Source organism: Loxodonta africana, chromosome X, assembly GCF_030014295.1.
Source record: "Loxodonta africana isolate mLoxAfr1 chromosome X, mLoxAfr1.hap2, whole genome shotgun sequence".
Classification (NCBI taxonomy): Eukaryota; Metazoa; Chordata; class Mammalia; order Proboscidea; family Elephantidae; genus Loxodonta; species Loxodonta africana.
This window is the reverse complement of record NC_087369.1, coordinates 79,833,558-79,860,336: the sequence shown is the minus strand read 5'-3', so window position 1 is coordinate 79,860,336 and position 26,779 is coordinate 79,833,558. Positions and strand designations below refer to the sequence as shown.

The 26,779-nt window shown below is 38.8% G+C and overlaps 1 protein-coding gene across 1 annotated transcript in view; it reads left to right on the top strand.

Moving 5' to 3' along the window:
* Positions 1-26,779, top strand: part of TEX11 (testis expressed 11) — a 472,254-nt gene that overhangs the window by 367,435 nt on the left and 78,040 nt on the right. Inside the window, 1 exon segment of the mRNA XM_064278445.1 lies at positions 3,332-3,404. Coding sequence (XP_064134515.1) covers positions 3,332-3,404 — 73 coding nt within the window.

Here is a 26,779-nt window from a genome sequence, read left to right as displayed (position 1 = left end):
CATCTTTGTCTTGATTTAGTTTGTAGCTCCTTGCTCTGATCCCTTGCCCAATATTTCAAATTTCTGACAGGGCTGAGTAGACTTCTAGTTGCTTTTCTATGTGTTGATGTGGGTAGGTTTGGAATCTTAGACTTGCTCCTAGAATTTCTCTTCATTCTTCTTTTACTCCATTTTTCATATTTAATAATGTTGATCGATCTATATTCATGTTCACTGATTTTTTTTTGGCCAGCTCAAACATAATGATGATCCCCTCTAGGGAGTTTTTTAAATTGTTATTGTGTGCTTTTCAAGTCCAGCATTTCCATTTGGTTGTTTTTTACAGTTTCTCTTTCTTTATTTGGATTCTGTTTGTGATGAGACATTGTCATCACACATTTCTTCCCTTCTTTAAGTGTGGTTTCCTTTGGTTGCTTGAACATATTTATAATACCTGCTTTGAAGTCTGTTTCTGCTGAGTTCAACATCTGGGCTGTCTCAAAGTCAATGTCTGTTGCCTGTTTTTGTTTTGTTTTGCTTTTTTGTTTTTTCCTGTGTATAGGTTGCACTTTCATGTTTCTTTACATAGCTTGTAATTTTTGTTGCATTTTAGATAATACATTGCAGCACCTTTCAATATTGATCCCCCTGTGTTGTTTTTATTTTTTACTTTTCTAGTAACTTGGCTAATTCAGTGAAATCTATCTCCTTCTTAGTATATAGCCTCTGATCCTCGACTGTGTGGATCATAACAAATTAGGGATAACATTGTGAAGAATGGGAATTCTGTAACACTTAATTGAGCTCATGAAGAACCTGTACATAGATCAAGAGGCAGTTGTTCAAACAGAATAAGGGGGTAACTACGTGGTTTAAAGTCAGAGAACGTGTGTGTCAGGATTGTATCCTTTAACTATAGTTATTCAATCTATATGCTGAGCAAATAATCTCAGAAGCTAGAATATAAAGAAGAATGTGGCATCAGGATTGGAGGAAGACTCATTAACAACCTGCATTATGCAAATGAAACAACCTTCCTTGTTGAAATCGAACAGGACTTGAAGCACTTACTGATGAAGATCAAAGTCTAGAGCCTTCAGTATGGATTACACCTCAACATAAAGAAAATAAAAATCCTCACAACTGAACCCATAAGCCAAATCATGATAAACAGAGAAAAGATTGAAGTCGTCAAGGATTTCATTTTACTTGGATCCACAATCAACGCCCATGGAAGCAACAGTCAAGAAATCAAATGATGCATTGCATGGGGCAAATCTCTTGCAAAAAACCCAACAACCCATTGCCATCAACTTGATTCTGATCTATAGCAATCTTTAAAGTGTTCAAAAACAAAGATATCACTGTAAGGACCAAGGTGCACCTGACCCAAACCTTGATGTTTTCAATTGCCTCATATACATGTGAAAGCTGGACAATGAATTGGGAAGACTAACGAAGAATTGATGCCTTTGAATTATGGTATTGGTGAAGAATATTGAATATACCATGGACTGCCAGAAGAATGAACAAATCTGTCTTGGAAGAAGTACAGCCAGAATGCTCCTTAGAAGTGAGAATAGCGAGACTTCATCTCACATACTTTGGACATGTTGTCAGGAGGGGCCAGTCCCTGGAGAAGGACATCATGTTTGGTAAAGTAGATGGTCAGCAAAAGAGAGGAGGACGCTCAACAAGATGGATTGACACAGTGGCCTCAACAATGGGCTCAAGCATAACAACAATCATGAGAATGGCGCGTTACTGGGCAGTGTTTCATTCTGTTGCACGTAGGGTCACTATGAGTTGGAATCGGCTCAACGGCACCTAATAAGAACATAGAGCCTCTGATGCTGCTCCTCAGAGGGCACAGCCTTGGTCATACACAGTCACCCTGATGCCCCCCTCCCCAAGGGATGACAGTGATTTTAGCAGGGCTCTTTTTGACTATCTATCTTAGTCATCTAGTGCTGCTATAATAGAAATACCACAAGCAGATGGCTTTAACCAAGAACAGTTTATTTCTTCACAGTAAAGTATGCTATAAGTCCAATTTCAGGGCGTTGGCTCCAGGGGAAAGCTTTCTCTTTCTGTCAGCCTTCTCATCAATCTTCTCCTAGACTAGGAGTTTCTCCGTGCAGGAACCCCAGGTCCAAAGAACAGGCTCTGATCCCGGCACTGCTTTCTTAGTGGTATGAGGTCCCCTCTCTCTGCTCCCTTCCCGTTCCTTTTTTATCTCTTGAGAGGTAAAATTTGGTACAGGCCACACACCGAGGAAACTCCCTTTACATTGGATCAGGGATGTAAGCTGGGTAAGAGTGTTAAAATCCAACTCTAATCCTCTTTAATGTAAAATTACAATCACAAAATGAAAGACACAATACTGGGAATCATGGCCTAACCAAGCTGACATATTTTGGGGGAACACAATTCAATCTATGACACTATCTCTTTTTCTGATCTCCCTGTTAAGTTTCTGGCTGCTTTACTTTTATCAGAATCGCATCCAGCTGCTAGTCTGGACTAATTGCTAGATGATTGCTTTTTTTTTTTTAATGTTCTTGGCTATAAATTGCTCCACAGTCTGATCCAATTAAAGTCATGCTCCTGTACCACAAGAAGTGGTAGCCCAGCTATTCTTGGTTTGCCCCTCCCACCATGGAATCTCCACCCTATAAGCAAGCTGGGTAAGGGAGCTCCAGGACCAATATTCTAAATTTGCATGCCTGGGGTAGAGCTTCTGCCCTACAAATTGGGCTGGATGGAGGAAGGATCTTCAGGCTTCTCAGATGTGCTTGCCTTTAATAGAGCATCTGCAACCCAGACCTGGCAGCTTGCCCCTCCCAGGAATCCCTATCCTGGAAGCTGAGTAGAGGGAACCCAATCTCTTTGGCTACACTCACCTGAAGTAGAGTTTCCAAACGTACTGAGCTGACGGAGGAGAGTGAGTCATGGTTTTAGTGTTACTGACTCTGTTCTTAACATGATTTAGTAGATTTCCTGGGGTAAATGTTTCTTCACTTGCTGTATGCCCTTAGGACAATTTTCAGAGACTTTTACAGTTGTGTTTTATAATTTTCACCAGTTATGATTGTTTTGCTGGGGAGATTGTCCACAAAGCTCCTCACATCACCATTCTTGAAGTGCTTCTCTTCTCTCCTACAAAGAAATTGATAGTGCTCAAGGTTTTGTATTTAATTCTCATTTTCCTGGGACATTAAGGAATAGGGTGAATAAAGGCTAATAATCATTTTATTTGCAGCTGTTTTAATGAAAATGATATGAGATTATTTTCATTGCTTAAAGTTCTTTTTTTTGAGACTAATTCTATCATTGCATTGTTGTCAAATAGATTCAGTTGCTGAATCATGCGCTTGAACAGATCCATAAATGCAAAGACATCTGGAATCTCCTGAAAGAAACAGGTACAGTGGGAACTGGGAGTTTGGTAACACAGTTATGGAGGGTGTTTACAATCTGAATAAGCCAAATCTTTTCCACCAGAAATTCGTTCCACTGTACTACTTAATGACCAGTCAAATCATCTTTTAAAAACTATTTTTTTGCCCATTACATGTATATGTTTTGATTCCATGACACACTGCTTGGAATAATTTTTTTTAATCTTGCTTTTAATGAAAGCATAACATTGAATATAAAAGTTAAGATTATTGTTCTTCAATATAACATTATTGCTCTTAATTCACTAGATTTAATGTCTAATTTAATCAAGCTTTACCTCTGAATGGATGTAGGCTAGAGTCTTCCACACCACAATCAAGATATCAAATACAGCTAATGTTTTGTTATTAAATAATCAAAAAAGTAGTAAACGTTTTGAATTTATATAGTAACTTGTTACTGTTTCCTCATTAAGGATCGTATTCACTTTTACATGTGTATCTATTTATCTATATATATGTGTGTGCATATATATATGCCAAAAAAACAAACCAAACCCAGTGCTATCGAGTCGATTCCGACTCATAGCAACCCTATAGGACAGAGTAGAACTGCCCCATAGAGTTTCCAAGGAACACCTGGCGCATTCGAGCTGCCGACCCTTGGGTTATCAGCTGTAGCACTTAACCACTACGCCACCAGGGTTTCCATATACATATAAAAAAAATACATATATATATATATATATCCAACCCCCAAATATATATATGTGTGTGTATATATATATATGTTTCCTCATTAAGTATGATACTGACTTTTAGGTTTAGATATATATATTTTTTTAAATATTAAGTGTCCATCTGTTCATGTTTTAGTAAGAATTTCTTTAAATCAATGGATATTGAATTGAATTGCATGCCTTTTCAGCCTCTATAGAGATAATCATATGATTTTTATATTTTAATCTGTTAATATATTAAATTATAATAATATATTTCCTGAATTAATTCATCATTGCATTCCTGGAATAAACCCAATTTGGTCATGGTGTGTTATTTTAACATGCTGATGAATTCTGTTTCCTAGTATTTAGAAATTATTGGTGTGTCATTTTCTTTTGAGTGTGTGTGGTGTCTTTGGCAGATTTTGGTATCATGTTCACATAAATAATGTAGAAGCTTTCCCTTTTTTCTATTTCCTGGAAAAAATTATTCCTTAAATGCGTGATAGCATTCTTCTGTGAAACTGACTAGGTCTGCTTCTCTATTCCAGGGGTAGGGGTGACCATGTGTAGCTCCTTGACAGCTGTCTAGGTTGACTTTCTCAGAAGCAGACACTGAGGTAAAGATTTATGTGCAAGTGATTTTTTAAGGAAGTACTCCCAAGAAAAAACAGTGAGTGGGGGCAGCAGGACAGGAAAGGGGAAGAAGCTGGTAGAGTTTCAGGCAGAGTTCCTCTAATAGCAGACTGACTTTAATTTAATCCCACTAAGAGGACTATTGAGTGTAAATTATGCCTCACAGTTTGTCCCCACCCAAGATAAGAATATGGGCTTTTAAATTTCTGCACCAGTCAGTCATTGGTTAAAGGGGAAGATAAACTCGAAGGTACTTCAAACTCTCTGCACATGCAGACAGAGTGGTTCCAGTACCTAAAGGCAGTCCTTCTAAGAAGAGTCCAAGATAAGGGCTTTTGGAAAGGTCTCTAAGAGATCTGAGTAGAAGCCTGATGGTGTCTGCTATAACAACTTCTTCTTATTTGTGTGATAATTGGTTTGCTTTTCTGTCTCTCCTAGAGTCAGTTTGGTAAATGCTATTTTCTTAGACAATTATCCCTTTCGTCTAGATTTTCAATGGGTTGAGTCTTTTAATTTCTAGTTGGTTATTAACCTCTTATCATTTTTTGCTTTAACATTTGTGCCTTCTTCCTCTTACTGCTTTTCCAAAAAATTACCACTTAGATTATTTGTGAGTTCTACATTTTTATATTTTCTGATTAATTTATGGCAGTGGGTTTTTTGGTTTAATTAATTTCTGCTTTTATCTTTATTGAATTTCTTTCTTCTGTTTTCCGGGTTTATTTTGTTGTTCTTTTTGTAATTTCTTGATTTAATGTTTAATTACTTATTTGTGTTTTTGTTGTTATATTTTTTAAGGTTACACTAGTTGCATTTATGCTAGTTGGAGCTACTAGTTGCATTTATGCTAGTTGGGTTGCTGCTGCACTGTCATTTAGGACCTAGGCTGATGGAGGCTCTGCCAACTTTATTCAATGCATAGCTTCCAAAGTCACCCTGGACATCAACATCTTGATGCAGAACACAAAAGAACATAGAAAATAGTGCAGTTTTTATGGGCCAGGCTTGAAATTCACACATATCCCTTCCATTTACATTCCATTAGCTAGAACTCATTCTTATGCCCAACCCTAAACGTAAGTGAAGGCTAAGAAACATACACATAGTCTGGCTGTGTTCCTAGAAAGAAGAGTTGGATTCTTTTCGTGGACAGCTAGCATCTCACATACTTTTGTCAATAAAAATTGAGGCTATAATTTTACTGTGAGCACTGCTTTATCTGTAGTTTATAGATTCTGGTATGTGGTATTTTTATTATTATTGTTTTCTAGACATTCTAGAGTTTCAATTCTTAAAAATGGCCATGTTAGTTTTTTTGTTTGTTTTTGTTTCCTGAATGCATTATTAATTTCTAGTTTTATTGCATTGTGATCAGATAATGCTGTTTTATTTCTATGTCTTAGAATTTGCCACTTCAACATTTTTTTCTTTAAATAGTATATCACTGTGTTTTCGGTGAAAGTTTACACAGCAAATTAGGTTCCCGTTTAACAATTACTACACAAATTGTTCAGTGACATTCATTACAGTTTTCATAATATGTCAACATTCGCAATTCCATTCTGGATGTTTTGTTTCCAGTAGTCTGGTTTCCTTGCCCCTTTACCCTCTCATCTTTGCTTTACAGTAATTGTTGACCATTTGGTCTGATATAGATGATTTTTTAAAGGTACTCACTGGTAATATTCTTCACTTTACGACCAATCTGTTATTTAGCTAAAAGGTGACCTCAGTGTAGTTTTGGTTCAAGGTTTATGAAGTATCTCAGGGCAGGTGATAATCTTGGGGAGTTCTCTAGTCTCAACTGGTTCAGCGAGTCTGAACTTTTTAAGAATTTGAGTTCCATTCCACGTTTTTCTTCCATTCTGCCAGGATCCATCTATTGTGGCTGTGATCCAAAGAGTTGTTAGCAGTAACTAGGCACTATCTAGTTCTTCTGGTTTTTCAGGGCACATAAAGCCAAGGTTCCTGTAGACTGTTAGTCCTGTAGACTAATTTCTTGTCTGTCAACATTTCTTACATGTACAATTCAGTGATAGCAATTACATTCATAATGTTGTGCAACCATCATCACTATCCATTTCCAAATTTTTCCATCACCCTTAACAGAAACTTAGAGACCCTCAAGCATTAATTCTCCGTCCATCTTGCTCTTGGTAACCACTAATAAACTTTGATCTCTATACATTTGCCTATTCTACATATTTCATGTAAGTGGGATTATACAATATTTATCCTTTTTAAAAAATTTATTGTGCTTTAAGTGAAAGTTTACAAATCAAGTCAGTCTCTCATACAGAAAATTATATACACCTTGCCATATACTCCTAGTTGTGGTCCCACTAATGAAACAGCACACTCCTTCTCTCCACCCTCCATTTTTGTGTCCATTCAGCCAGCTTCTGACTCCCTCTGCTGTCTCATCTCCCCTCCAGACAGGAGATGCCCACATAGTCTCATGTGTCTACTTGAGCCAAGAAGCTCACTCCTCACCGGTATCATTTTCTATCCTATTTTTTTTAGTCCATCTAGCTCAATTGGCATACATAGATTATAAACAAAATGTTCTACGTTCTACTTTGGTGAGTAGTGTCTGGGGTCTTAAAAGCTTGTGAGCGGCCATCTGAGACACTCCACCAGTCCCACCCCATCTGGAGCAAGGGACAGTGAAGAAAACCAAAAACACAAGAACCCTCTACTTTACCAAGCATGATGTCCTTCTCCAGAGACTGATCCATCCTAATAACTTGCCCAAAGTATGTGAGATGTAGTCTCACCATCCTTGCATCTGAGGAACATTCTGACCTGAATCCACACAAGAAAAGTAAATGGACTCCTGGGCTCACATACCTAGTAACAGTTCTAACCACATGGAGACAGTATGTGAGAGCTTCAAAGACACCAATAATCAAAGTAGGTCACACAAGCAACCTATTTAAGCATATCAACACTAAACAAAACAAGAAGCTAGGACACAGTAAGCAAACATAAAATAAATAATATATGATAATTTACTGATGGCTCAGAGACAACAGTCAATATTAAATCACATAAAGAGGCAGACCAAGATGGCTTCAGCTGGCAACCAAAACAAAGAACCAAGAAACCTTCTAGAGGAAAATAACCTCTTGGAATTACTAGAGGTAGAATTCAAAAGATTAACATACAGAGCTCTTCAAGAAAAAAAAAAGATCAGGCAAAATGCAGACCAAGCCAAGAACACACAGGCAAAGCAACAGAGGAACTTAAGAAGGTTATACAAGAGCATAGTGACAAATTTAACAGGCTACAATAATCTATAGACAGACCACAAACAGAAATCTAAAAGGTTAAGAATAAAATTACAGAATTAGACAACCCAATAGAAAGTCAGAGGAGCAGAATTGAGCAAGTGTAAGGCAGAATTGGTGAACTTGAAGATAAAGCATGTGGCACCAATGTATTTGAAGAAAAATCAGATAAAAGAATTTTAAAAAATGAAGAAACCTTAAGAATCATGTGGGAATCTATCAAGAGAAATAACCTACGAGTGATTGGAGTACCAGCACAGGGAGGGATAACAGAAAATACAGAGAGACTTGTTGAAGATTTGTTGGCAGAAAACTTCCCTGATATCATGAAAGATGAGAGGATATCTATCCAAGATGCTCATCAAACTCCACATAAGGTAGATTTTAAAAGAAAGTCACCAAGACATATTATAATCAAACTTGCCAAAACCAAAGATAAAGAGAGAATTTTAAGAGTGGCTAGGGATAAACGAAAAGTCACCTACAAAGGAGAGTCAATAAGACTAAAACTCTGACTACTCAGCAGAAAAAAAATGCAGGCAAGAAGGCAATGGGATGGCATATATAGAGCCTTGAAGGAAAAAAAATGCCAGCCAAGAATTTATATATCCAGCAAAACTGTCTCTCAAATATCATGGCGAAATTAGGACACTTCCAGATAAACAGAAATTTAGGGAATTTGTAAAAACCAAACCCAAATTACAAGAAATACTAAAGGGAGTCCTCCCAGTTAAAAAAATCAATAACATCAGATAACCATCCAAGACTGGACCACAGGACAGAGGAACGAGATATCAACCCAGATACGGAAGTCACAAAAATAAATCAAAGCTAACACTGAAAACAGGGAAGCAGAGATGTCAATATGTAAAAGATGGCAGCATTAAAACAAAAAAGAGGGACTAAATAATGTAGTCATAGAACTTTCATATGGAGAGGAAGTCAAGGCAATATCAAGAAATAAAAGATTGGTTGAAACTTAGAAAAACAGAGGTAAATATCGAGGTAACCACAAAGGAAACTAACAAACCTACAAATCAAAAGAAAAAAAACATAAAGACTCAGAAAATACAAAATCAACAACAATGAAAAAGATGAAAAGAAAATACATAAAGAAAAATGTGGTTTAGCAAAAAAAATTAAGTGGAACAAAGAAACAGTCAACAACACACAAAAAAATTACATCAAAATGATAGCATTAAACTCATCAACAATTACCCTGAATGTAAATGGACTACATGCACCAACAAAGAGATACAGAGTGACAGAATGGATAAAAAACACGACCTGTCTATATGGTGCCTACAACAGACACACCTTAGACTCAAAAACACAAACAAACTAAAACCCAAAAGTTGGAAAAATATGTACCAAGCAAACAACAATAAAAAAAGAGCAGGACTGGCAATATTAATCTCTGGCAAAGTAGACTTTAAAGCAAAATCCACCACAAAGAATAAGGGCACTATATAATGATTAAAAGGCCAATACACCAGGAGGACATAACCATAATATTCACACACCCAATGACAGGGCTCCAAAATACATAAAACAAACTCTAACAGCCTTGAAAAGAGAAATAGACAGCTCCACAATAATAGTAGGAGACTTCAACACACCACTTTCAGTGAAGGACAGAATATATAGAAAGAAACTCAATAAAGACACAAAAGATCTAAATGCCACAATCAACCAACTTGATCTGGTAGGCATATACAGAACACTCCACCCAACAGCATCCAAGTATTCTTTCTTTTCCAACGCAGATGGAACATTCTCCAGAATAGGCCACATATTAGACCACAAAGCAAGTCTTAACAGAATCCAAAACATCCAAGTATTACAAAGCATCTTTTCTGACCATAAAGCCATAAAAGTAGAAATCAATAACGAAAGAAAAAAAATACATAGAAACTGAACAACACCTTGCTCAAAAACTACTGGGTAGAGTAGCATCTGGTATCTTGGGTCTTAAAAGCCTGTGAGCAGCCATTTAAGATACTCCAGTGGTCTCACCCCGTTGGGAGCAAGAGAGAATGAAGAAAACTAAAGACACAAGGGAAAGATTAGTCCAAAGGACTAACGGACCACAACTGCCACAGACTGAGTCCAGTGCAATTGGATGGTGCCGTTCTACCACCACCACCGACTGCTCTGACAAGGATCACAATAGACGGCCCTGGACAGAGCTGGAGAAGAATGTAGAACAAAATTCTAACTCACAAAAATGACCAGATTTACTGGCCTGACAGAGACTGGAGAAACCCCAAGAGTATGGCCCTCAGAACCCCTTTTAGCTCAGTGGTAAAGTCACTCCTGAGGGTCATGCTTCAGCCAAGGATTAGACAGGCCCATAAAACAAAATGAGGCAACTGCCGGGGCGGAGCCAAGATGGCGGACTAGGCAGACGTTACCTTGGATCCCTCTTACAACAAAGACACGGAAAAACAAGTGAATCGATCACATACATAACAATCTATGAACCCTGAACAACAAACACGGATTTAGAGACGGAGAACGAACTAATACGGGGAAGCAGCGATAGTTTCCAGAGCCTGGAGCCAGCGTACCAGTCAGGTACGGCACAAGCACAGAGACCTGCTCCACCCCCCTGAACTAACCCCGGGAGGGGGACCAGCCGGTTCCACGGGCGGCGTGGGACGCAGCCGGTAGGAGAAGTCCCCGGGAGGCAGTGACTGATCTTGGAGCAGAAAGAGCAGCATCCGAGCCGGGGAACCGTCCCGCAGGGATTTGGACTGCTCGCAGGTACGCCATAAACACGGAGAGTTGCTCCACCCCCTGAACTAACCCCGGGAAGGGGACCAGCCGGGTCGCGCGGGCGGCGTGGGACGCAGCCGGTAGGAGAAGTCCCCGGGAGGCAGCGACTGGTATTGGAGTGGGGAGAACAGCGTTCCAGCCGGGACACTTGGTCGCGGCACAAGCACGGGGAGCTACTCCACCCATCTGAACTAACCCCGGGAGGGGGCCCACCTGGTTCACGGGGGCGGCACGGCCACGCGGCTGGAGGGATGAGAAGTCCCCGGGAGGCAGCGACTGATTTTGGAGTTGAGAGTGCACCGTCCCAGTAGGGGAGCCTTGACGCTGGGCGTGGGGCTGGAAGCGGAGGATCTGACCGTGACTCCAGTGGGCCAGACCCCCTGGGGGCAATCTCCACACAGCCAGCACACATAGGCGACGCGCCCGCGGGAATCTCAGATATAACAGTCATTCCAAGCAAGACAAGCAACTCTGGCTATATTCTGAGGTGCTACTCTCCTATCTCTCTGTTCCCTCCCCCACCCTCCCCAGGCGGCTTCATTAACATCTGAATAGCCTGAGCCAGAGGGAGAACTCTGATAGGGATCTGACTGCAGTTTTTTTTTAGCGGATTTTCTGGAAAAACTAGTTTCCCAGTGATGGCTCGGAGACAACAATCCATATCAAACCACTTAAAGAAGCAGACCGTGACAGCTTCTCCAACCCCCCAAACAAAAGAATCAAAATCTTTCCCAAATGAAGATACAATTTTGGAATTATCAGATACAGAATATAAAAAACTAATTTGCAGAATGCTTAATGATATCACAAATGAAATTAGGATATCTGCAGAAAAAGCCAAGGAACACACTGATAAAACTGTTGAAGAACTCAAAAAGATTATTCAAGAACATACTGGAAAAATTAATAAGTTGCAAAAATCCATAGAGAGACAACATGTAGAAATCCAAAAGATTAACAATAAAATAACAGAATTAGACAACACACTAGGAAGTCAGAGGAGCAGACTCGAGCAATTAGAATGCAGACTGGGACATCTGGAGGACCAGGGAATCAACACCAACATAGCTGAAAAAAAATCAGATAAAAGAATTTAAAAAAATGAAGAAACCCTAAGAATTATGTGGGACTCTATCAAGAAGGATAACCTGCGGGTGATTGGAGTCCCAGAACAGGGAGGGGGGACAGAAAACACAGAGAAAATAGTTGAAGAACTTCTGACAGAAAACTTCCCTGACATCATGAAAGACGAAAGGATATCTATCCAAGATGCTCATCGAACCCCATTTAAGATTGATCCAAAAAGAAAAACACCAAGACATATTATCATCAAACTCACCAAAACCAAAGATAAACAGAAAATTTTAAAAGCAGCCAGGGAGAAAAGAAAGGTTTCCTTCAAGGGAGAATCAATAAGAATATGTTCTGACTACTCAGCAGAAACCATGCAGGCAAGAAGGGAATGGGACGACATATACAGAACACTGAAGGAGAAAAACTGCCAACCAAGGATCATATATCCAGCAAAACTCTCTCTGAAATATGAAGGCGAAATTAAGATATTTACAGACAAACACAAGTTTAGAGAATTTGCAAAAACCAAACCAAAGCTACAAGAAATACTAAAGGATATTGTTTGGTCACAGAACCAATAATATCAGATATCAGCACAACACAAGGTCACAAAACAGAACGTCCTGATATCAACTCAAATAGGGAAATCACAAAAACAAACAAATTAAGATTAATTAAAAAAAAAAATACACATAACAGGGAATTATGGAAGTCAATAGGTAAAAGATCACAATAATCAAAAAGAGGGACTAAATACAGGAGGCATTGAACTGCCATATGGAGAGTGATACAAGGCGATATAGAACAATACAAGTTAGGTTTTTACTTAGAAAAATAGGGGTATATAATGAGGTAACCACAAAAAGGCATAACAACTCTATAACTCAAGACAAAAACCAAGAAAAACGTAACGACTCAACTAACATAAAGTCAAACACTATGAAAATGAGGATCTCACAATTTACTAAGAAAAACGCCTCAGCACAAAAAAGTGTGTGGAAAAATGAAATTGTCAACAACACACATAAAAAGGCATCAAAATGACAGCACTAAAAACTTATTTATCTATAATTACCCTGAATGTAAATGGACTAAATGCACCAATAAAGAGACAGAGAGTCACAGACTGGATAAAGAAACACGATCCATCTATATGCTGCCTACAAGAGACACACCTTAGACTTAGAGACACAAACAAACTAAAACTCAAAGGATGGAAAAAAGTATATCAAGCAAACAATAAGCAAAAAAGAAGAGGAGTAGCAATATTAATTTCTGACAAAATAGACTTTAGACTTAAATCCACCACAAAGGATAAAGAAGGACACTATATAATGATAAAAGGGACAATTGAACAGGAAGACATAACCATATTAAATATTTACGCACCCAATGACAGGGCTGCAAGATACATAAATCAAATTTTAACAGAACTGAAAAGCGAGATAGATACCTCCACAATTATAGTAGGAGACTTCAACACACCACTTTCGGAGAAGGACAGGACATCCAGTAAGAAGCTCAACAGAGACACGGAAGATCTAATTACAACAATCAACCAACTTGACCTCATTGACTTATACAGAACTCTCCACCCAACTGCTGCAAAATATACTTTTTTTTCCAGCGCACATGGAACATTCTCTAGAATAGACCACATATTAGGTCATAAAACAAACCTTTGCAGAGTCCAAAACATCGAAATATTACAAAGCATCTTCTCAGACCACAAGGCAATAAAACTAGAGATCAATAACAGAAAAACGAGGGAAAAGAAATCAAATACTTGGAAAATGAACAATACCCTCCTGAAAAAAGACTGGGTTATAGAAGACATCAAGGAGGGAATAAGGAAATTCATAGAAAGCAACGAGAATGAAAATACTTCCTATCAAAACCTCTGGGACACAGCAAAAGCAGTGCTCAGAGGCCAATTTATATCAATAAATGCACACATACAAAAAGAAGAAAGAGCCAAAATCAGAGAACTGTCCCTACAACTTGAACAAATAGAAAGTGAGCAACAAAAGAATCCATCAGGCTCCAGAAGAAAACAAATAATAAAAATTAGAGCTGAACTAAATGAATTAGAGAACAGAAAAACAATCGAAAGAATTAACAAAGCCAAAAGCTGGTTCTTTGAAAAAATTAACAAAATTGATAAACCATTGGCTAGACTGACTAAAGAAATACAGGAAAGGAAACAAATAACCCGAATAAGAAATGAGAAGGACCACATCACAACAGAACCAAATGAAATTAAAAGAATCATTTCAGATTATTATGAAAAATTGTACTCTAACAAATTTGAAAACCTAGAAGAAATGGATGAATTCCTGGAAAAACACTACCTACCTAAACTAACACATTCAGAAGTAGAACAACTAAATAGACCCATAACAAAAAAAGAGATTGAAACGGTAATCAAAAAACTCCCAACAAAAAAAAGTCCTGGCCCGGACGGCTTCACTGCAGAGTTCTACCAAATTTTCAGAGAAGAGTTAACACCACTACTACTAAAGGTATTCCAAAGCATAGAAAATGACGGAATACTACCCAACTCATTCTATGAAGCTACCATCTCCCTGATACCAAAACCAGGTAAAGACATTACAAAAAAAGAAAATTATAGACCTATATCCCTCATGAACATTGATGCAAAAATCCTCAACAAAATTCTAGCCAATAGAATCCAACGACACATCAAAAAAATAATTCACCCTGATCAAGTGGGATTTATACCAGGTATGCAAGGCTGGTTTAATATCAGAAAAACCATTAATGTAATCCATCACATAAATAAAACAAAAGACAAAAACCACATGATCTTATCAATTGATGCAGAAAAGGCATTTGACAAAGTCCAACACCCATTCATGATAAAAACTCTTACCAAAATAGGAATTGAAGGAAAATTCCTCAACATAATAAAGGGCATCTATGCAAAGCCAACAGCCAATATCACTCTAAATGGAGAGAACCTGAAAGCATTTCCCTTGAGAACGGGAACCAGACAAGGATGCCCTTTATCACCACTCTTATTCAACATCGTGTTGGAAGTCTTAGCCAGGGCAATCAGGCTAGACAAAGAAATAAAAGGTATCCGGATTGGCAAGGAAGAAGTAAAGTTATCACTATTTGCAGATGACATGATTATATACACAGAAAACCCTAAGGAATCCTCCAGAAAACTACTGAAACTAATAGAAGAGTTTGGCAGAGTCTCAGGTTATAAAATAAACATACAAAAATCACTTGGATTCCTCTATATCAACAAAAAGAACACCGAAGAGGAAATAACCAAATCAATACCATTCACAGTAGCCCCCAAGAAGATAAGATACTTAGGAATAAATCTTACCAAGGATGTAAAAGACCTATACAAAGAAAACTACAAAGCTCTACTACAAGAAATTCAAAAGGACATACTTAAGTGGAAAAACATACCATGCTCATGGATAGGAAGACTTAACATAGTAAAAATGTCTATTCTACCAAAAGCCATCTATACATTTAACGCACTTCCGATCCAAATTCCAATGTCATATTTTAAGGGGATAGAGAAACAAATCACCAATTTCATATGGAAGGGAAAGAAGCCCCGGATAAGCAAAGCACTACTGAAAAAGAAGAAGAAAGTGGGAGGCCTCACCTTACCTGACTTCAGAACCTATTATACAGCCACAGTAGTCAAAACAGCCTGGTATTGGTACAACAACAGACACATAGACCAATGGAACAGAATTGAAAACCCAGACATAGATCCATCCACGTATGAGCAGCTGATATTTGACAAAGGACCAGTGTCAATTAACTGGGGAAAAGACAGCCTTTTTAACAAATGGTGCTGGCATAACTGGATATCCATTTGCAAAAAAATGAAACAGGACCCATACCTCACACCATGCACAAAAACTAACTCCAAGTGGATCAAAGACCTAAACATAAAGACTAAAACGATAAAGATCATGGAAGAAAAAATTGGGACAACCCTAGGAGCCCTAATACAAGGTATAAACAGAATACAAAACATTACCAAAAATGATGAAGAGAAACCCGATAACTGGGAGCTCCTAAAAATCAAACACCTATGCTCATCTAAAGACTTCACCAAAAGAGTAAAAAGACCACCTACAGATTGGGAAAGAATTTTCATCTATGACATCTCCGACCAGCGCCTGATCTCTAAAATCTACATGATTCTGTCAAAACTCAACCACAAAAAGACAAACAACCCAATCAAGAAGTGGGCAAAGGATATGAACACACATTTCTCTAAAGAAGATATTCAGGCAGCCAACAGATACATGAGAAAATGCTCTCGATCATTAGCCATTAGAGAAATGCAAATTAAAACTACGATGAGATTCCATCTCACACCAGCAAGGCTGGCATTAATCCAAAAAACACAAAATAATAAATGTTGGAGAGGCTGCGGAGAGATTGGAACTCTTATACACTGCTGGTGGGAATGTAAAATGGTACAACCACTTTGGAAATCTATCTGGCGTTATCTTAAACAGTTAGAAATAGAACTACCATACAACCCAGAAATCCCACTCCTAGGAATATACCCTAGAGATACAAGAGCCTTCATACAAACAGATATATGCATACCCATGTTTATTGCAGCTCTGTTTACAATAGCAAAAAGTTGGAAGCAACCAAGGTGTCCATCAACGGATGAATGGTTAAATAAATTGTGGTATATTCACACAATGGAATACTATGCATCGATAAAGAACAGTGACGAATCTCTGAAACATTTCATAACATGGAGGAACCTGAAAGGCATTATGCTGAGCGAAATTAGTCAGAGGCAAAAGGACAAATATTGTATAAGACCACTATTATAAGATCTTGAGAAACAGTAAACCTGAGAAGAACACATACTTTTGTGGTTACGAGCGGGGGAGGGAGGGAGGGTGGGAGAGGGTTTTTTTATTGATTAATCAGTAGATAAGAACTGCTTTAGGTGAAGGGAAAGACAACACTCAATACATGGAAGGTCAGCTCAATTGGACTGGACCAAAAGCAAAGAAGTTTCCGGGATAAAATGAATGCTTCAAAGGTCAGCGGAGCAAGCGCGGGGGTCTGGGGAGCATGGTTTGTGGGGACTTCTAAGTCAATTGGCAAAATAATTCTATTATGAAATCATTCTGCATCCCACTTTGAAATGTGGCGTCTGGGGTCTTAAATGCTAACAAGCAGCCATCTAAGATGCAGCAATTGGTCTCAACACACCTGGAGCAAAGAAAAATGAAGAACACCAAGCCCACATGACAACTAAGAGCCCAAGAGACAGAAAGGGCCACATGAACCAGAGACCTACATCATCCTGAGACCAGAAGAACTAGTTGGTGCCCGGCCACAATTGATGACTGCCCTGACAGGGAGCTCAGCAGAGGACCCCTGAGGGAGCAGGAGATCAGTGGGATGCAGACCCCAAATTCTCATAAGAAGACCAAACTTAATGGTCTGACTGAGACTGGAGGAATCCCGGCGGCCATGCTCCCCAGACCTTCAGTTGACACAGGACAGGAACCATCCCCGAAGACAACTCATCAGAAATGAAAGGGACTGGTCAGCGGGTGGGAGAGAGATGCTGATGAAGAGTGAGCTAATTATATCAGGTGGACACTTCAGATTGTGTTGGCAACTCTTGTCTGGAGGGGGGATGGGAGGATAGAGAGAGAGGGAAGCCGGCAAAATTGTCAAGAAAGGAGAGACTGAAAGGGCTGACTCAAGACGGGGAGAGTAAGTGGGAGTAGGGAGTGAGATGTATGTAAACTTATATGTGACAGACTGATTGGATTTGTAAACGTTCACTTGAAGCTTAATAAAAGTTATTATAAAAAAAAAAAAAAAACAAAATGAGACCAAATGGGCACACCAGTCCAGGGGCAAGGACTAGAAGGGAGGAGGGGACAAGAAAGCTGGTAATAGGCAACACAGGTCAAGAAGGGAGAGTGTTGACATGTCCTGTGGTTGGTAACCACTGTCGTAAAACAATGTGTACTATCTAATAAAAAGCTAATTTGTTCTGTAAACTTTCATTTAAAAGTATAATATTAAAAAAAACTTCATAATAATCCTACTTTCATTTAAAAGTATAATATTAAAAAAAACTTCATAATAATCCTAAAACACGTGATTGTCCAGAGACTATGAGCTTATGAGCTGTTGTAATAGAATTAATACAGAAGCAAATACGAGAATATAGCTATCTTCTATTAATTCAGGTATTGTGGAGATTTACAAAATGTGAAACAATCTCCATTATTTTTTTAAATATAATTATGTTTTACAAAATTTACATTAACATGCAGTGAATTAATCTCAAATCAATTCAATCGGTAAGTATATTTTAAATTTCTCAATTTTAATTTCTAATATGTTGTTGTTTTAGGTGCCATCAAGTCGATTCCAACTCATAGCAACCCCATGCACAACAGAAGGAAACACTGCCTGGTCCTGCGCCATACTCACAGTTGTTGCTATGCTTGTGCCCACTGTTGAAACCAATGTGTCAATCCATCTCTTTGAGGGTCTTCCTCTTTTTCGCTGACCCTCTACTTTACCAAACATGATGTACTTCTCCGGTGAATGATCCCTGCTGATAACATGTCGTCTCACCATCCTTGCTTCTAAGGAGCATTCTGGCTGTACTTCTCCAAGACAAATTTGTTCATTCTTTTGGCAGTCCATGGTATATTCAGTATTCTTCGCCAACACCACAATTCAAAGGCGTCAATTCTTCTTCGGTCTTCCTTATTGATTGTCCAGCTTTCACATGCATATGAGGCAATTGAAAACACCATGGCTTGGGTCAGGTGCACCTTAGTCCTCAAGATGACATCTTTGTTTTCAACACTTTAAAGAGGTCTTTTGCAGCCGATTTGCCCAATGCAATGCGTCTTTTGATTTCTTGAGTGCTGCATCCATGGGCATTAATTGTGGATCCAAGTAAAATGAAATCCTTGACAACTTCAGTCTCTTCTCCATTTTATCCTGATGTTGCTTATTGGTCTAGTTACGAGGATTTTTGTTTTCTTTATTTCAAGGTGTAATCCATACTGAAGGCTGTGGTCTTTGATCTTCATCAGTAAGTGCTTCAAGTCCTCTTCAGCTTCAGCAAGCAAGACTGTGTCATCTGCATAACGCAGATTGTTAATGAGTTTTCCTCCAATCCTGATGCCCCGTTCTTCTTCATATAGTCCAACTTCTTGGATTATTTGCTCAGCATACAGATTGAATAGGTATGATGAAAGGATACAACCCTGAAGCACACCTTTCCTGACTTTAAACCATGCAGTATCCCCTTGTTCTGTTTGAATGACTGCCTCTTGATCCACGTACAGATTTCTTATGAGCACAATTAAGTGTTCTGGAATTTCCATTCTCCGCAATGTAATCCATAATTTGTCATGGTCCACACAGTTGAATGCCTTAGTACAGTCAATAAAACACAGGTAAATATCTTTCTGGTATTCTGTGCTTTCAGCCAGGATCCATCTGACATCAGCAATGATATCCCTGGTTCCATGTCCTCTTCTAAATCTGGCTTGAATTTTTGGCAGTTCCCCATCAATATACTGCTGCAGCCACTTTTGAATGATCTTCAGCAAAATTTTGCTTGTGTGTGATATTAATGATATTGTTCTATAATTTCCACATTTGGTTGGCTCACCTTTCTTGGGAATAGGCATACATATGGATCTCTTCCTGTTGGTTGGCCAGGTTGCTCTCTTCCAAATTTCTTGGCATAGACGAGTGAGCACTTCCAGTGCTGCATCTGATTGTTTAAACATCTCTATTGGTGTTCTGTCAATTCCTGGAGCCTTGTTTTTTTTGCCAATGTCTTCTGCGCAGCTTGGACTTCTTCCTTCAGTACCATACTGATCATATGGTACCTCCTGAAATGGTTGAATGTCAACCAATTCTTTTTGGTACAGTGACTCTGTGTATTCCTTCCATCTTTTGATGCTTCCTGCATCGTTTAATATTTTCCCAGTAGAATCCTTCAGTATTGCAACTTGATGCTTGAATTTTTTCTTCAGTTCTTTCAGCTTGAGAAATACTGAGCGTGTTCTTCCCTTTCAGTTTTCTATCTCCAGGTCTTTCCACATGTTATCATAATACTTTGTCTTTTCAAGCTGCCCTTTGAAATTGTTCGGCTCTTTTACTTCATCATTTTTCCTTTTGATTTAGTTACTCCACATTCAAGAGCAAGTTTCAGAGTCTCTTCTGACATCCTGAGCCCTGGTGGCACGGTGGTTAATAGTTCAGGATGCTAACCAAAAGGTCTGCAGTTTGCATCCACCAGCTGCTCCTTGGAATCCCTATGAGACAGTTCTACTCTGTCCTATAGGGTCGCTATGAGTTGGAATTGACAGCAAAGGATTTGTTTGTTTTATATATATATATATATATATATATATATATATATATATATACATACACACACACACTCTAATTTATTAACAACCACCAGAGATAAGAAAACACTTCACATTCACATAATGAGAGGTCAAGACCTTTCTGAAATACAGACACAGACACAGAGATATATAGATCTTATGGATTCAGATGTATAACTTTAGCCACAGGTCAAGAGTAAACACAGAAATTTACCAGTCCAGTTATCACAGTACTGTTTTCCTTCCTAGGAGGCATGAAATTATTAATTAATCTGAGGTCAAAATGGACAAATAGAACAAAAAAGGACTAACAAACTAAATTCTCTGTTGTCTCTCACCCATCAGAGACTAGGTAATTCAATAATACCATTACAAATAATCCAGTTACCCAAACCCAGTGCCGTCGAGTCGATTCCGAATCATAGCGACCCTATGAGACAGAGTAGAGCTGCCCCATAAAAAAAAAAAAAATTTTTTTGCAGAGATCACCAAGTTCCCAGTTATTGCTGCTACCAAAGGAGAATAATTTACTGACCATACAGAAACCAGAAACAACCAATTTTAAAAGATCATAAAATAAGTAGAAAAGAAAAAAAAAACTGATTCAGCAAAGTTGTATTGCCACTTGGGATTCAATCTTGAAGGCAAGGAAAAATGAGTTTAAGCAGTCCATGAGTTGCAACACAATATATCTGGTACTGTCAAATGAATCTATTAGGCATCTTGGTGAATATTTTTTAAATATATGATCGTGACTGTCATACAAATATAAAATGGACACATGTAAAAGATTTCAACTCATTGATGGATAAGGAAACCAGAAGATGTTAAAAACAATTTTAATTTCCATTGCATTTTGCTTGGTTATCTCTTTGTTTCTAAAACCCTTGCTGTTTAAGTGGCCTCTTTTTTCTCTTTTGCTACCTACACTTTTAATTTTATTTCTGTGATGGTTTTGTTTTTTCATTCCATTTCCTGTATCTCTGACAGCTCATATTTCCTTTTTGTTGTCTAGTGTTTCTTCCCTGAGCTCTCGAACCCCTGATTTGTGTTCTTATTTTATAGAGATGATTACTTCATTAACTTTTTTTTATTCATGCTGAAATGTTTGGTCACAATTTTTATCTCTTTTATGGCAACATTTTTCTGGTAATCATTCTCCACCTGCCATTTGTTTTTCTTTTTTTTCCCATTTTCATGTAATATCTCTCTCTGTGTGTGTGTGTGTGTGTGTGTGTGTGTGTGTACCTGTGCCTTTTTTTAATTGTTTTATTGTGGTAAAAATATATGTAACAGAACATTTGTCAATTCAACAATTTTTGCATGTCCAATTCAGTAACATTGGCTATGCTTATCATTTTGTATAGCCATCACAACTATCCATTTCCAAAGTATTCCACCACCATGAACAGATACTCAGTGCTCCCTAAGCTAAGATTCTCCCTTCCACCTTTCCTCTCACCCCTGGTAACCACTAATAAACTTTGGTCTCTATTCATTTGCCTGTTTCATGTAAGTGGGATCTTGCAATATTTATCATTTTGTGACTGACTCTTTTCACTCAGCATAACATTTTCACGATTCATTCATATTGTGGCATGTATCAGGACTTTATTTCTCTTTATGGCAGATAATATTGTATATATGTACCAAACTTTGTTTATCCATTGGTCTGTTGATGGACATTTAGGTTGTATCTATCTTTTGGCTATAGTGAACAATGCTGAGCATTGATGTACGAGTTTCTCTTTGCATTTCTGCCTTCAATTCTTTCAGGTTTATATACCTAGGGGTGGAATTCCTGGGTCATATGGTAGTTCTATGGAGTTCCTGGGTGATCCAAATGGTTAACATGTTCAGCTGTTAACTGAAAGTTTGGAGGTTCAACTCCAACCATAGGTGCCTTGGAAGAAAGGCATAGCAGTTTAATTCCAAAAAATCAGACACTGAAAATTCTGTGAAGTGGAGGCTGGGCCCAGATAGTGGAATAATCAAATGGTTTCTGTCGTCCCTCTTAAAACAGAGACAAAAAAAGGAATCAAATGTATATGATGATCTAGGAACCCTAATCATCAAAGATAAAGCTGAAGAATCAGATTGAGTGCCAGGTGAAAGGAGAGACAATTCAAAAACTGTGGAAACTGGGAACTACAGATCATGGAATTGCCGGAGTCCTGCTAGCTGGGTCTGCAGAGTGCACATGGGCTGAGGCAAGCAGCAACATCCCAAGCCAAGGCCCACCACATCTGGTGCAACCAAAGCAGCAATGAATCTGCATGTACCTCCAGAGCCATACAGGAGTGACACCAGACCTGCAAAAGTTATATGAAAGCTCCCAGCCTACCGCAAGCTCTGGCAAAATAACCCCTCCCCCATCAGAGCTTCACAGTGGAGAAACATGCCCTTACCCTCACCCATCCTCAACCCCGCTTCAACACCAGTCCCACAGCATTCAACAACACCACGTCCCCTAAGCGAGGAACTCAGGAAACGTTGGGAGGCCCTGCCCATATGCTGAGCCACTGGCATAAGAGGTCCATGGACTGGCAGCACCCTTCACCCCTACCCAGTGCCATGTGGGCTGATTCAACACCACATGCCCTCATTAACATAAAATGGGTGGGGCATACACCTGAAGCTCATTTTGACCACCAGCCAAGGGGGAGCTGCAGATTTGTGATACTTGACACCACCTAATCCCCTAAGAAGGGGTCTCATCCACCCACACTAGGAGCCTGAGGCAAGCAGTACCACCCACTCAAATTTAGCCACCCACAACAGGGGTCTGAGAATTAGTGGAGTTTCCCAGTCCCTCCAGCCAACAGCACTGGGCACTCAAGGACCAGCTGCACTACCCCCCGCCCCACATGCTCTAGCAGACAGGTACACGCCCCTCATCCATGCACCTGGGGGCAGCCGACAGTACTCTGCTTTGCTCTGCACATCGCATCCATTGCAAACAGAGGCTGTACCTGCTCCAAACACCCCCATGCAGCCCTGCCCACCTAGGACTGTAGATAAGAGTCTGCACCACACAATTAGTGACCAATAACCCCGAAATCTGTGCCCTGAATAACCACGCTCCACAGAAACAGTGAACAGACTCCTAAGCTCACATACCTAGTAGCCACTCTGGCCACCTGGAAACAGGATGTGAGATCTTCAGTGACACCAACAATCATGGCAACACACATGCCCAGCCTACTTGTACATATCAAAACAAAACAAAAATACAGGATGCAGTAAACAAAAATAAAATAAATAAGTGTAATAATTTATTGATGCCTCAGAGACATCAATATCAAATCACATAAAGGAGCAGGACAAAATGGCTCCAGCAAGCAATCAAAATAAAGAACCAGAAAACCTTCTTGAAGAAGATAAGGCAACGGAACTACCTGATAAAGAATTCAAAAGACTAATACAGAGAGCTCTCAAAGAGATTAGGAAGAAGATCGGGCAAAACTCAGACCAAGCCAAGGAACACACAGACAAAACAATAGAAGAATTCAAGAAAACAATACAGGAACAAAATGACAAAATAAACAGGCACCTAGAAACCATACAGAGACAGCAACTAGAAATCCAAAAAATTAAAAATAAAATTTCAGAAATAGACAACTCAATAGAAGGTCATAGGAGTAGAATTAAGACAATAGAAGTCAGAATTAGTGAGATTGATGATAAATCCCTTTGCACCAATTTGAGGAAAAATCAGAAAAAAAAGAATGAAAAGAAATGAAGAAAGCCTAAGAACTATGTGGGATACTATCAAGCTGAAAAACCTATGAGTGATTGGAGTACCTAAACAGGGGGGATAACAGAAAACACAGAGAGAATTGTTGAAGATTTGCTTGCAGAAAACTTCCCTAATATCAAGAAACATGAGAAGTATCTATCCAAGAAGCTCAACGAACCCCATGCAGGACAGACCACAGAAGAAAGTCACCAAGACATAATCAAAATTGCCAGAACCAAATACAAAGAAAGAATCTTGAGAGTGGCTAGGGATAAACAAAAAGTCACATACAAAGGAGAACCAGTAAGACTAAGCTCACCTAGAGGAAATGGACAAATTTCTAGAGACACACTATCTACCTAAACTAACACAGAGGTAGAAAAACTAAATAAACCTATAACAAAAGAAGAGATTAAAGAGTTAAAAAAAAAAAAAAGCCCTGGCCCTGATGGCTTCATTGGAGAATTCTACCAAACTTTCAGAGAAGAGTTGACACCGTTACTGCTAAAGGTATTTCTGAGCATAGAAAAGGATGGAATACTCCCAAACTCATTCTATGAAGCCAGCATAACCGTGATACCAAAGCCAGGTAAAGACACCACAAAAAAGAAAATTACAGACCACTATCTCATGAGGAAGCCCTGGTGGCATAGTGGTTAAGTGCTAGGGCTGCTAAACAAAAGGCTAGCAGATCAAATCCACTAGGTGCACCTTGGAACTCTATGGGTCAGCTCTACACTCTCCTGTAGGGTCGCTATGAGTCGGAATCGACTCGACAGCAACGGGCTTGGTTTTTATTAATCCCTCATGAAGGAAACCCTGGTGGTGTAGTGGTTAATGCTACAGCTGCTAACCCAAAGGCCAGCAATTTGAATACACCAGGCACTCCTTGAAAACTCTGTGGGGCAATTCTACTCTGTCCTGTAGGGTTGCTATGAGTTGGAATCGACTAAATAGCAATAGGTTTTATCCTTCATAAACATAGATGCAAAAATTCTCAACAAAATCCTAGCCAATAGAATTCATCAACATATCAAAAAAATAATTCATGACCAAGGGGGATACATACCAGGTATGCGGGGATGGTTCGACATTAGAAAAACAATCAATGTAATCCATCACATAAATAGAATGAAAGATAAAAACCACATGATCTTATTAATTCATGCAAAAAAGGCATTTGACAAAGTCCAGCACCGATTCATGATAAAAACTCTCAGCAAAATAGGAATAGATGGGAAATTCCTTGACATAATAAAGGGCATTTATACAAAGCCAACAGCCAACATCATCCTAAATGGAGAGAGTCTGAAAGTATTCCCCTTGAGAACAGGAACCAGACGAGGATGGCCTTTATCACCACTCTTATTCAACATTGTGCTGGAGGTCCTAGCCAGAGCAATAAGGCAAAAAAAAAGGGCACCCAAATCGGTAAGGAAAAAGTAAAAAAGTATCCCTATTTGCAGATGATGTGATCTTATATGCAGAAAACCCCAAAGAATCCATGAGAAAACTACTAGAACTAATAGAAGATTTCAGCAATGTATCAGGATACAAGATAAACATACAAAAATCAGTTGGATTCCTCTATACCAACAAAGAGAACTTCGAAGAGGGAATCACCAAATCGGTACCATTTACAATAGCTCCCAAGAAGATAAAATACTTAGGAATAAATCTAACCAGAGATGTAAAAACCCTGTACAAAGTAAACTACAAGACACTATTGCAAGTAACCATAAGATACCTACATAAGTGGAAAAACATACCTTGCTCATGGATAGGAAAACTGAACTTATTATACTGCCACAGTAGTCAAAACAACCTAGTACTGGTACAACAACAGATACATAGACCAATGGAACAGAATTGAGACTCCAAACATAAATTCATCCACTTGTGAGCAGCTGATATTTGACAAAGGCCCAAAGTCTGTTAAATGGGGAAAAGACAGTCTCTTTAACAAATGGTGCTGGCATAACTGGATATTCATCTGCAAAAAAATGAAACAAGACCCATACCTCACACCATGCACATGCACACCATGCACAAAACCTAACTCAAAATTGATCAAATACCTAAATATAAAACCTAAAACAATAATGGAAGAAAAAATAGGGACAACGCTAGGAGCCCTAATACATGGCATAAACAGACTACAAACCATAACTAACAATGCACAAACCCCAGAAGAGAAACTAGATAATTGGGAGCTCATACTTATGCTCATCCAAAGACTTCACCAAAAGAGTAAAAAGACAACCTACAGACTGGGAAAAAAATTTTGGCTACAACATATCCAATAAAGGTCTAATCTCTAAAATCTACAAGATACTGCCAAACCTCGACAACAAAAAGACAAATAACCCAATTAAAAAATGGACAAGGGTCACCAAAGAAGCCATTCAGACAGCTAACAGGTACATGAGGAAATGCTCAGAATCATTAGCCATTAGAGAATGCCAATAAAAACTACAATGAGATACCATCTCAACCCAACAAGGTTAGCATTAATTCAAAAAACACAAACAAATAAATGTAGCAGAGGTTGTGGAGAGACTGGAACACTTATATACTACTGGTGGGAATGTAAAATGGTACAACCACTTTGGAAATCGATTTGGCACTTCCTTAAAAAGCTAGAAATAGAAGTTCCGTATGATCCGGCAATGCCACTCCTAGGAATATATCCTAGAGAAATAGGAGCCTTCACATGAATAGATATATGCACACCCATATT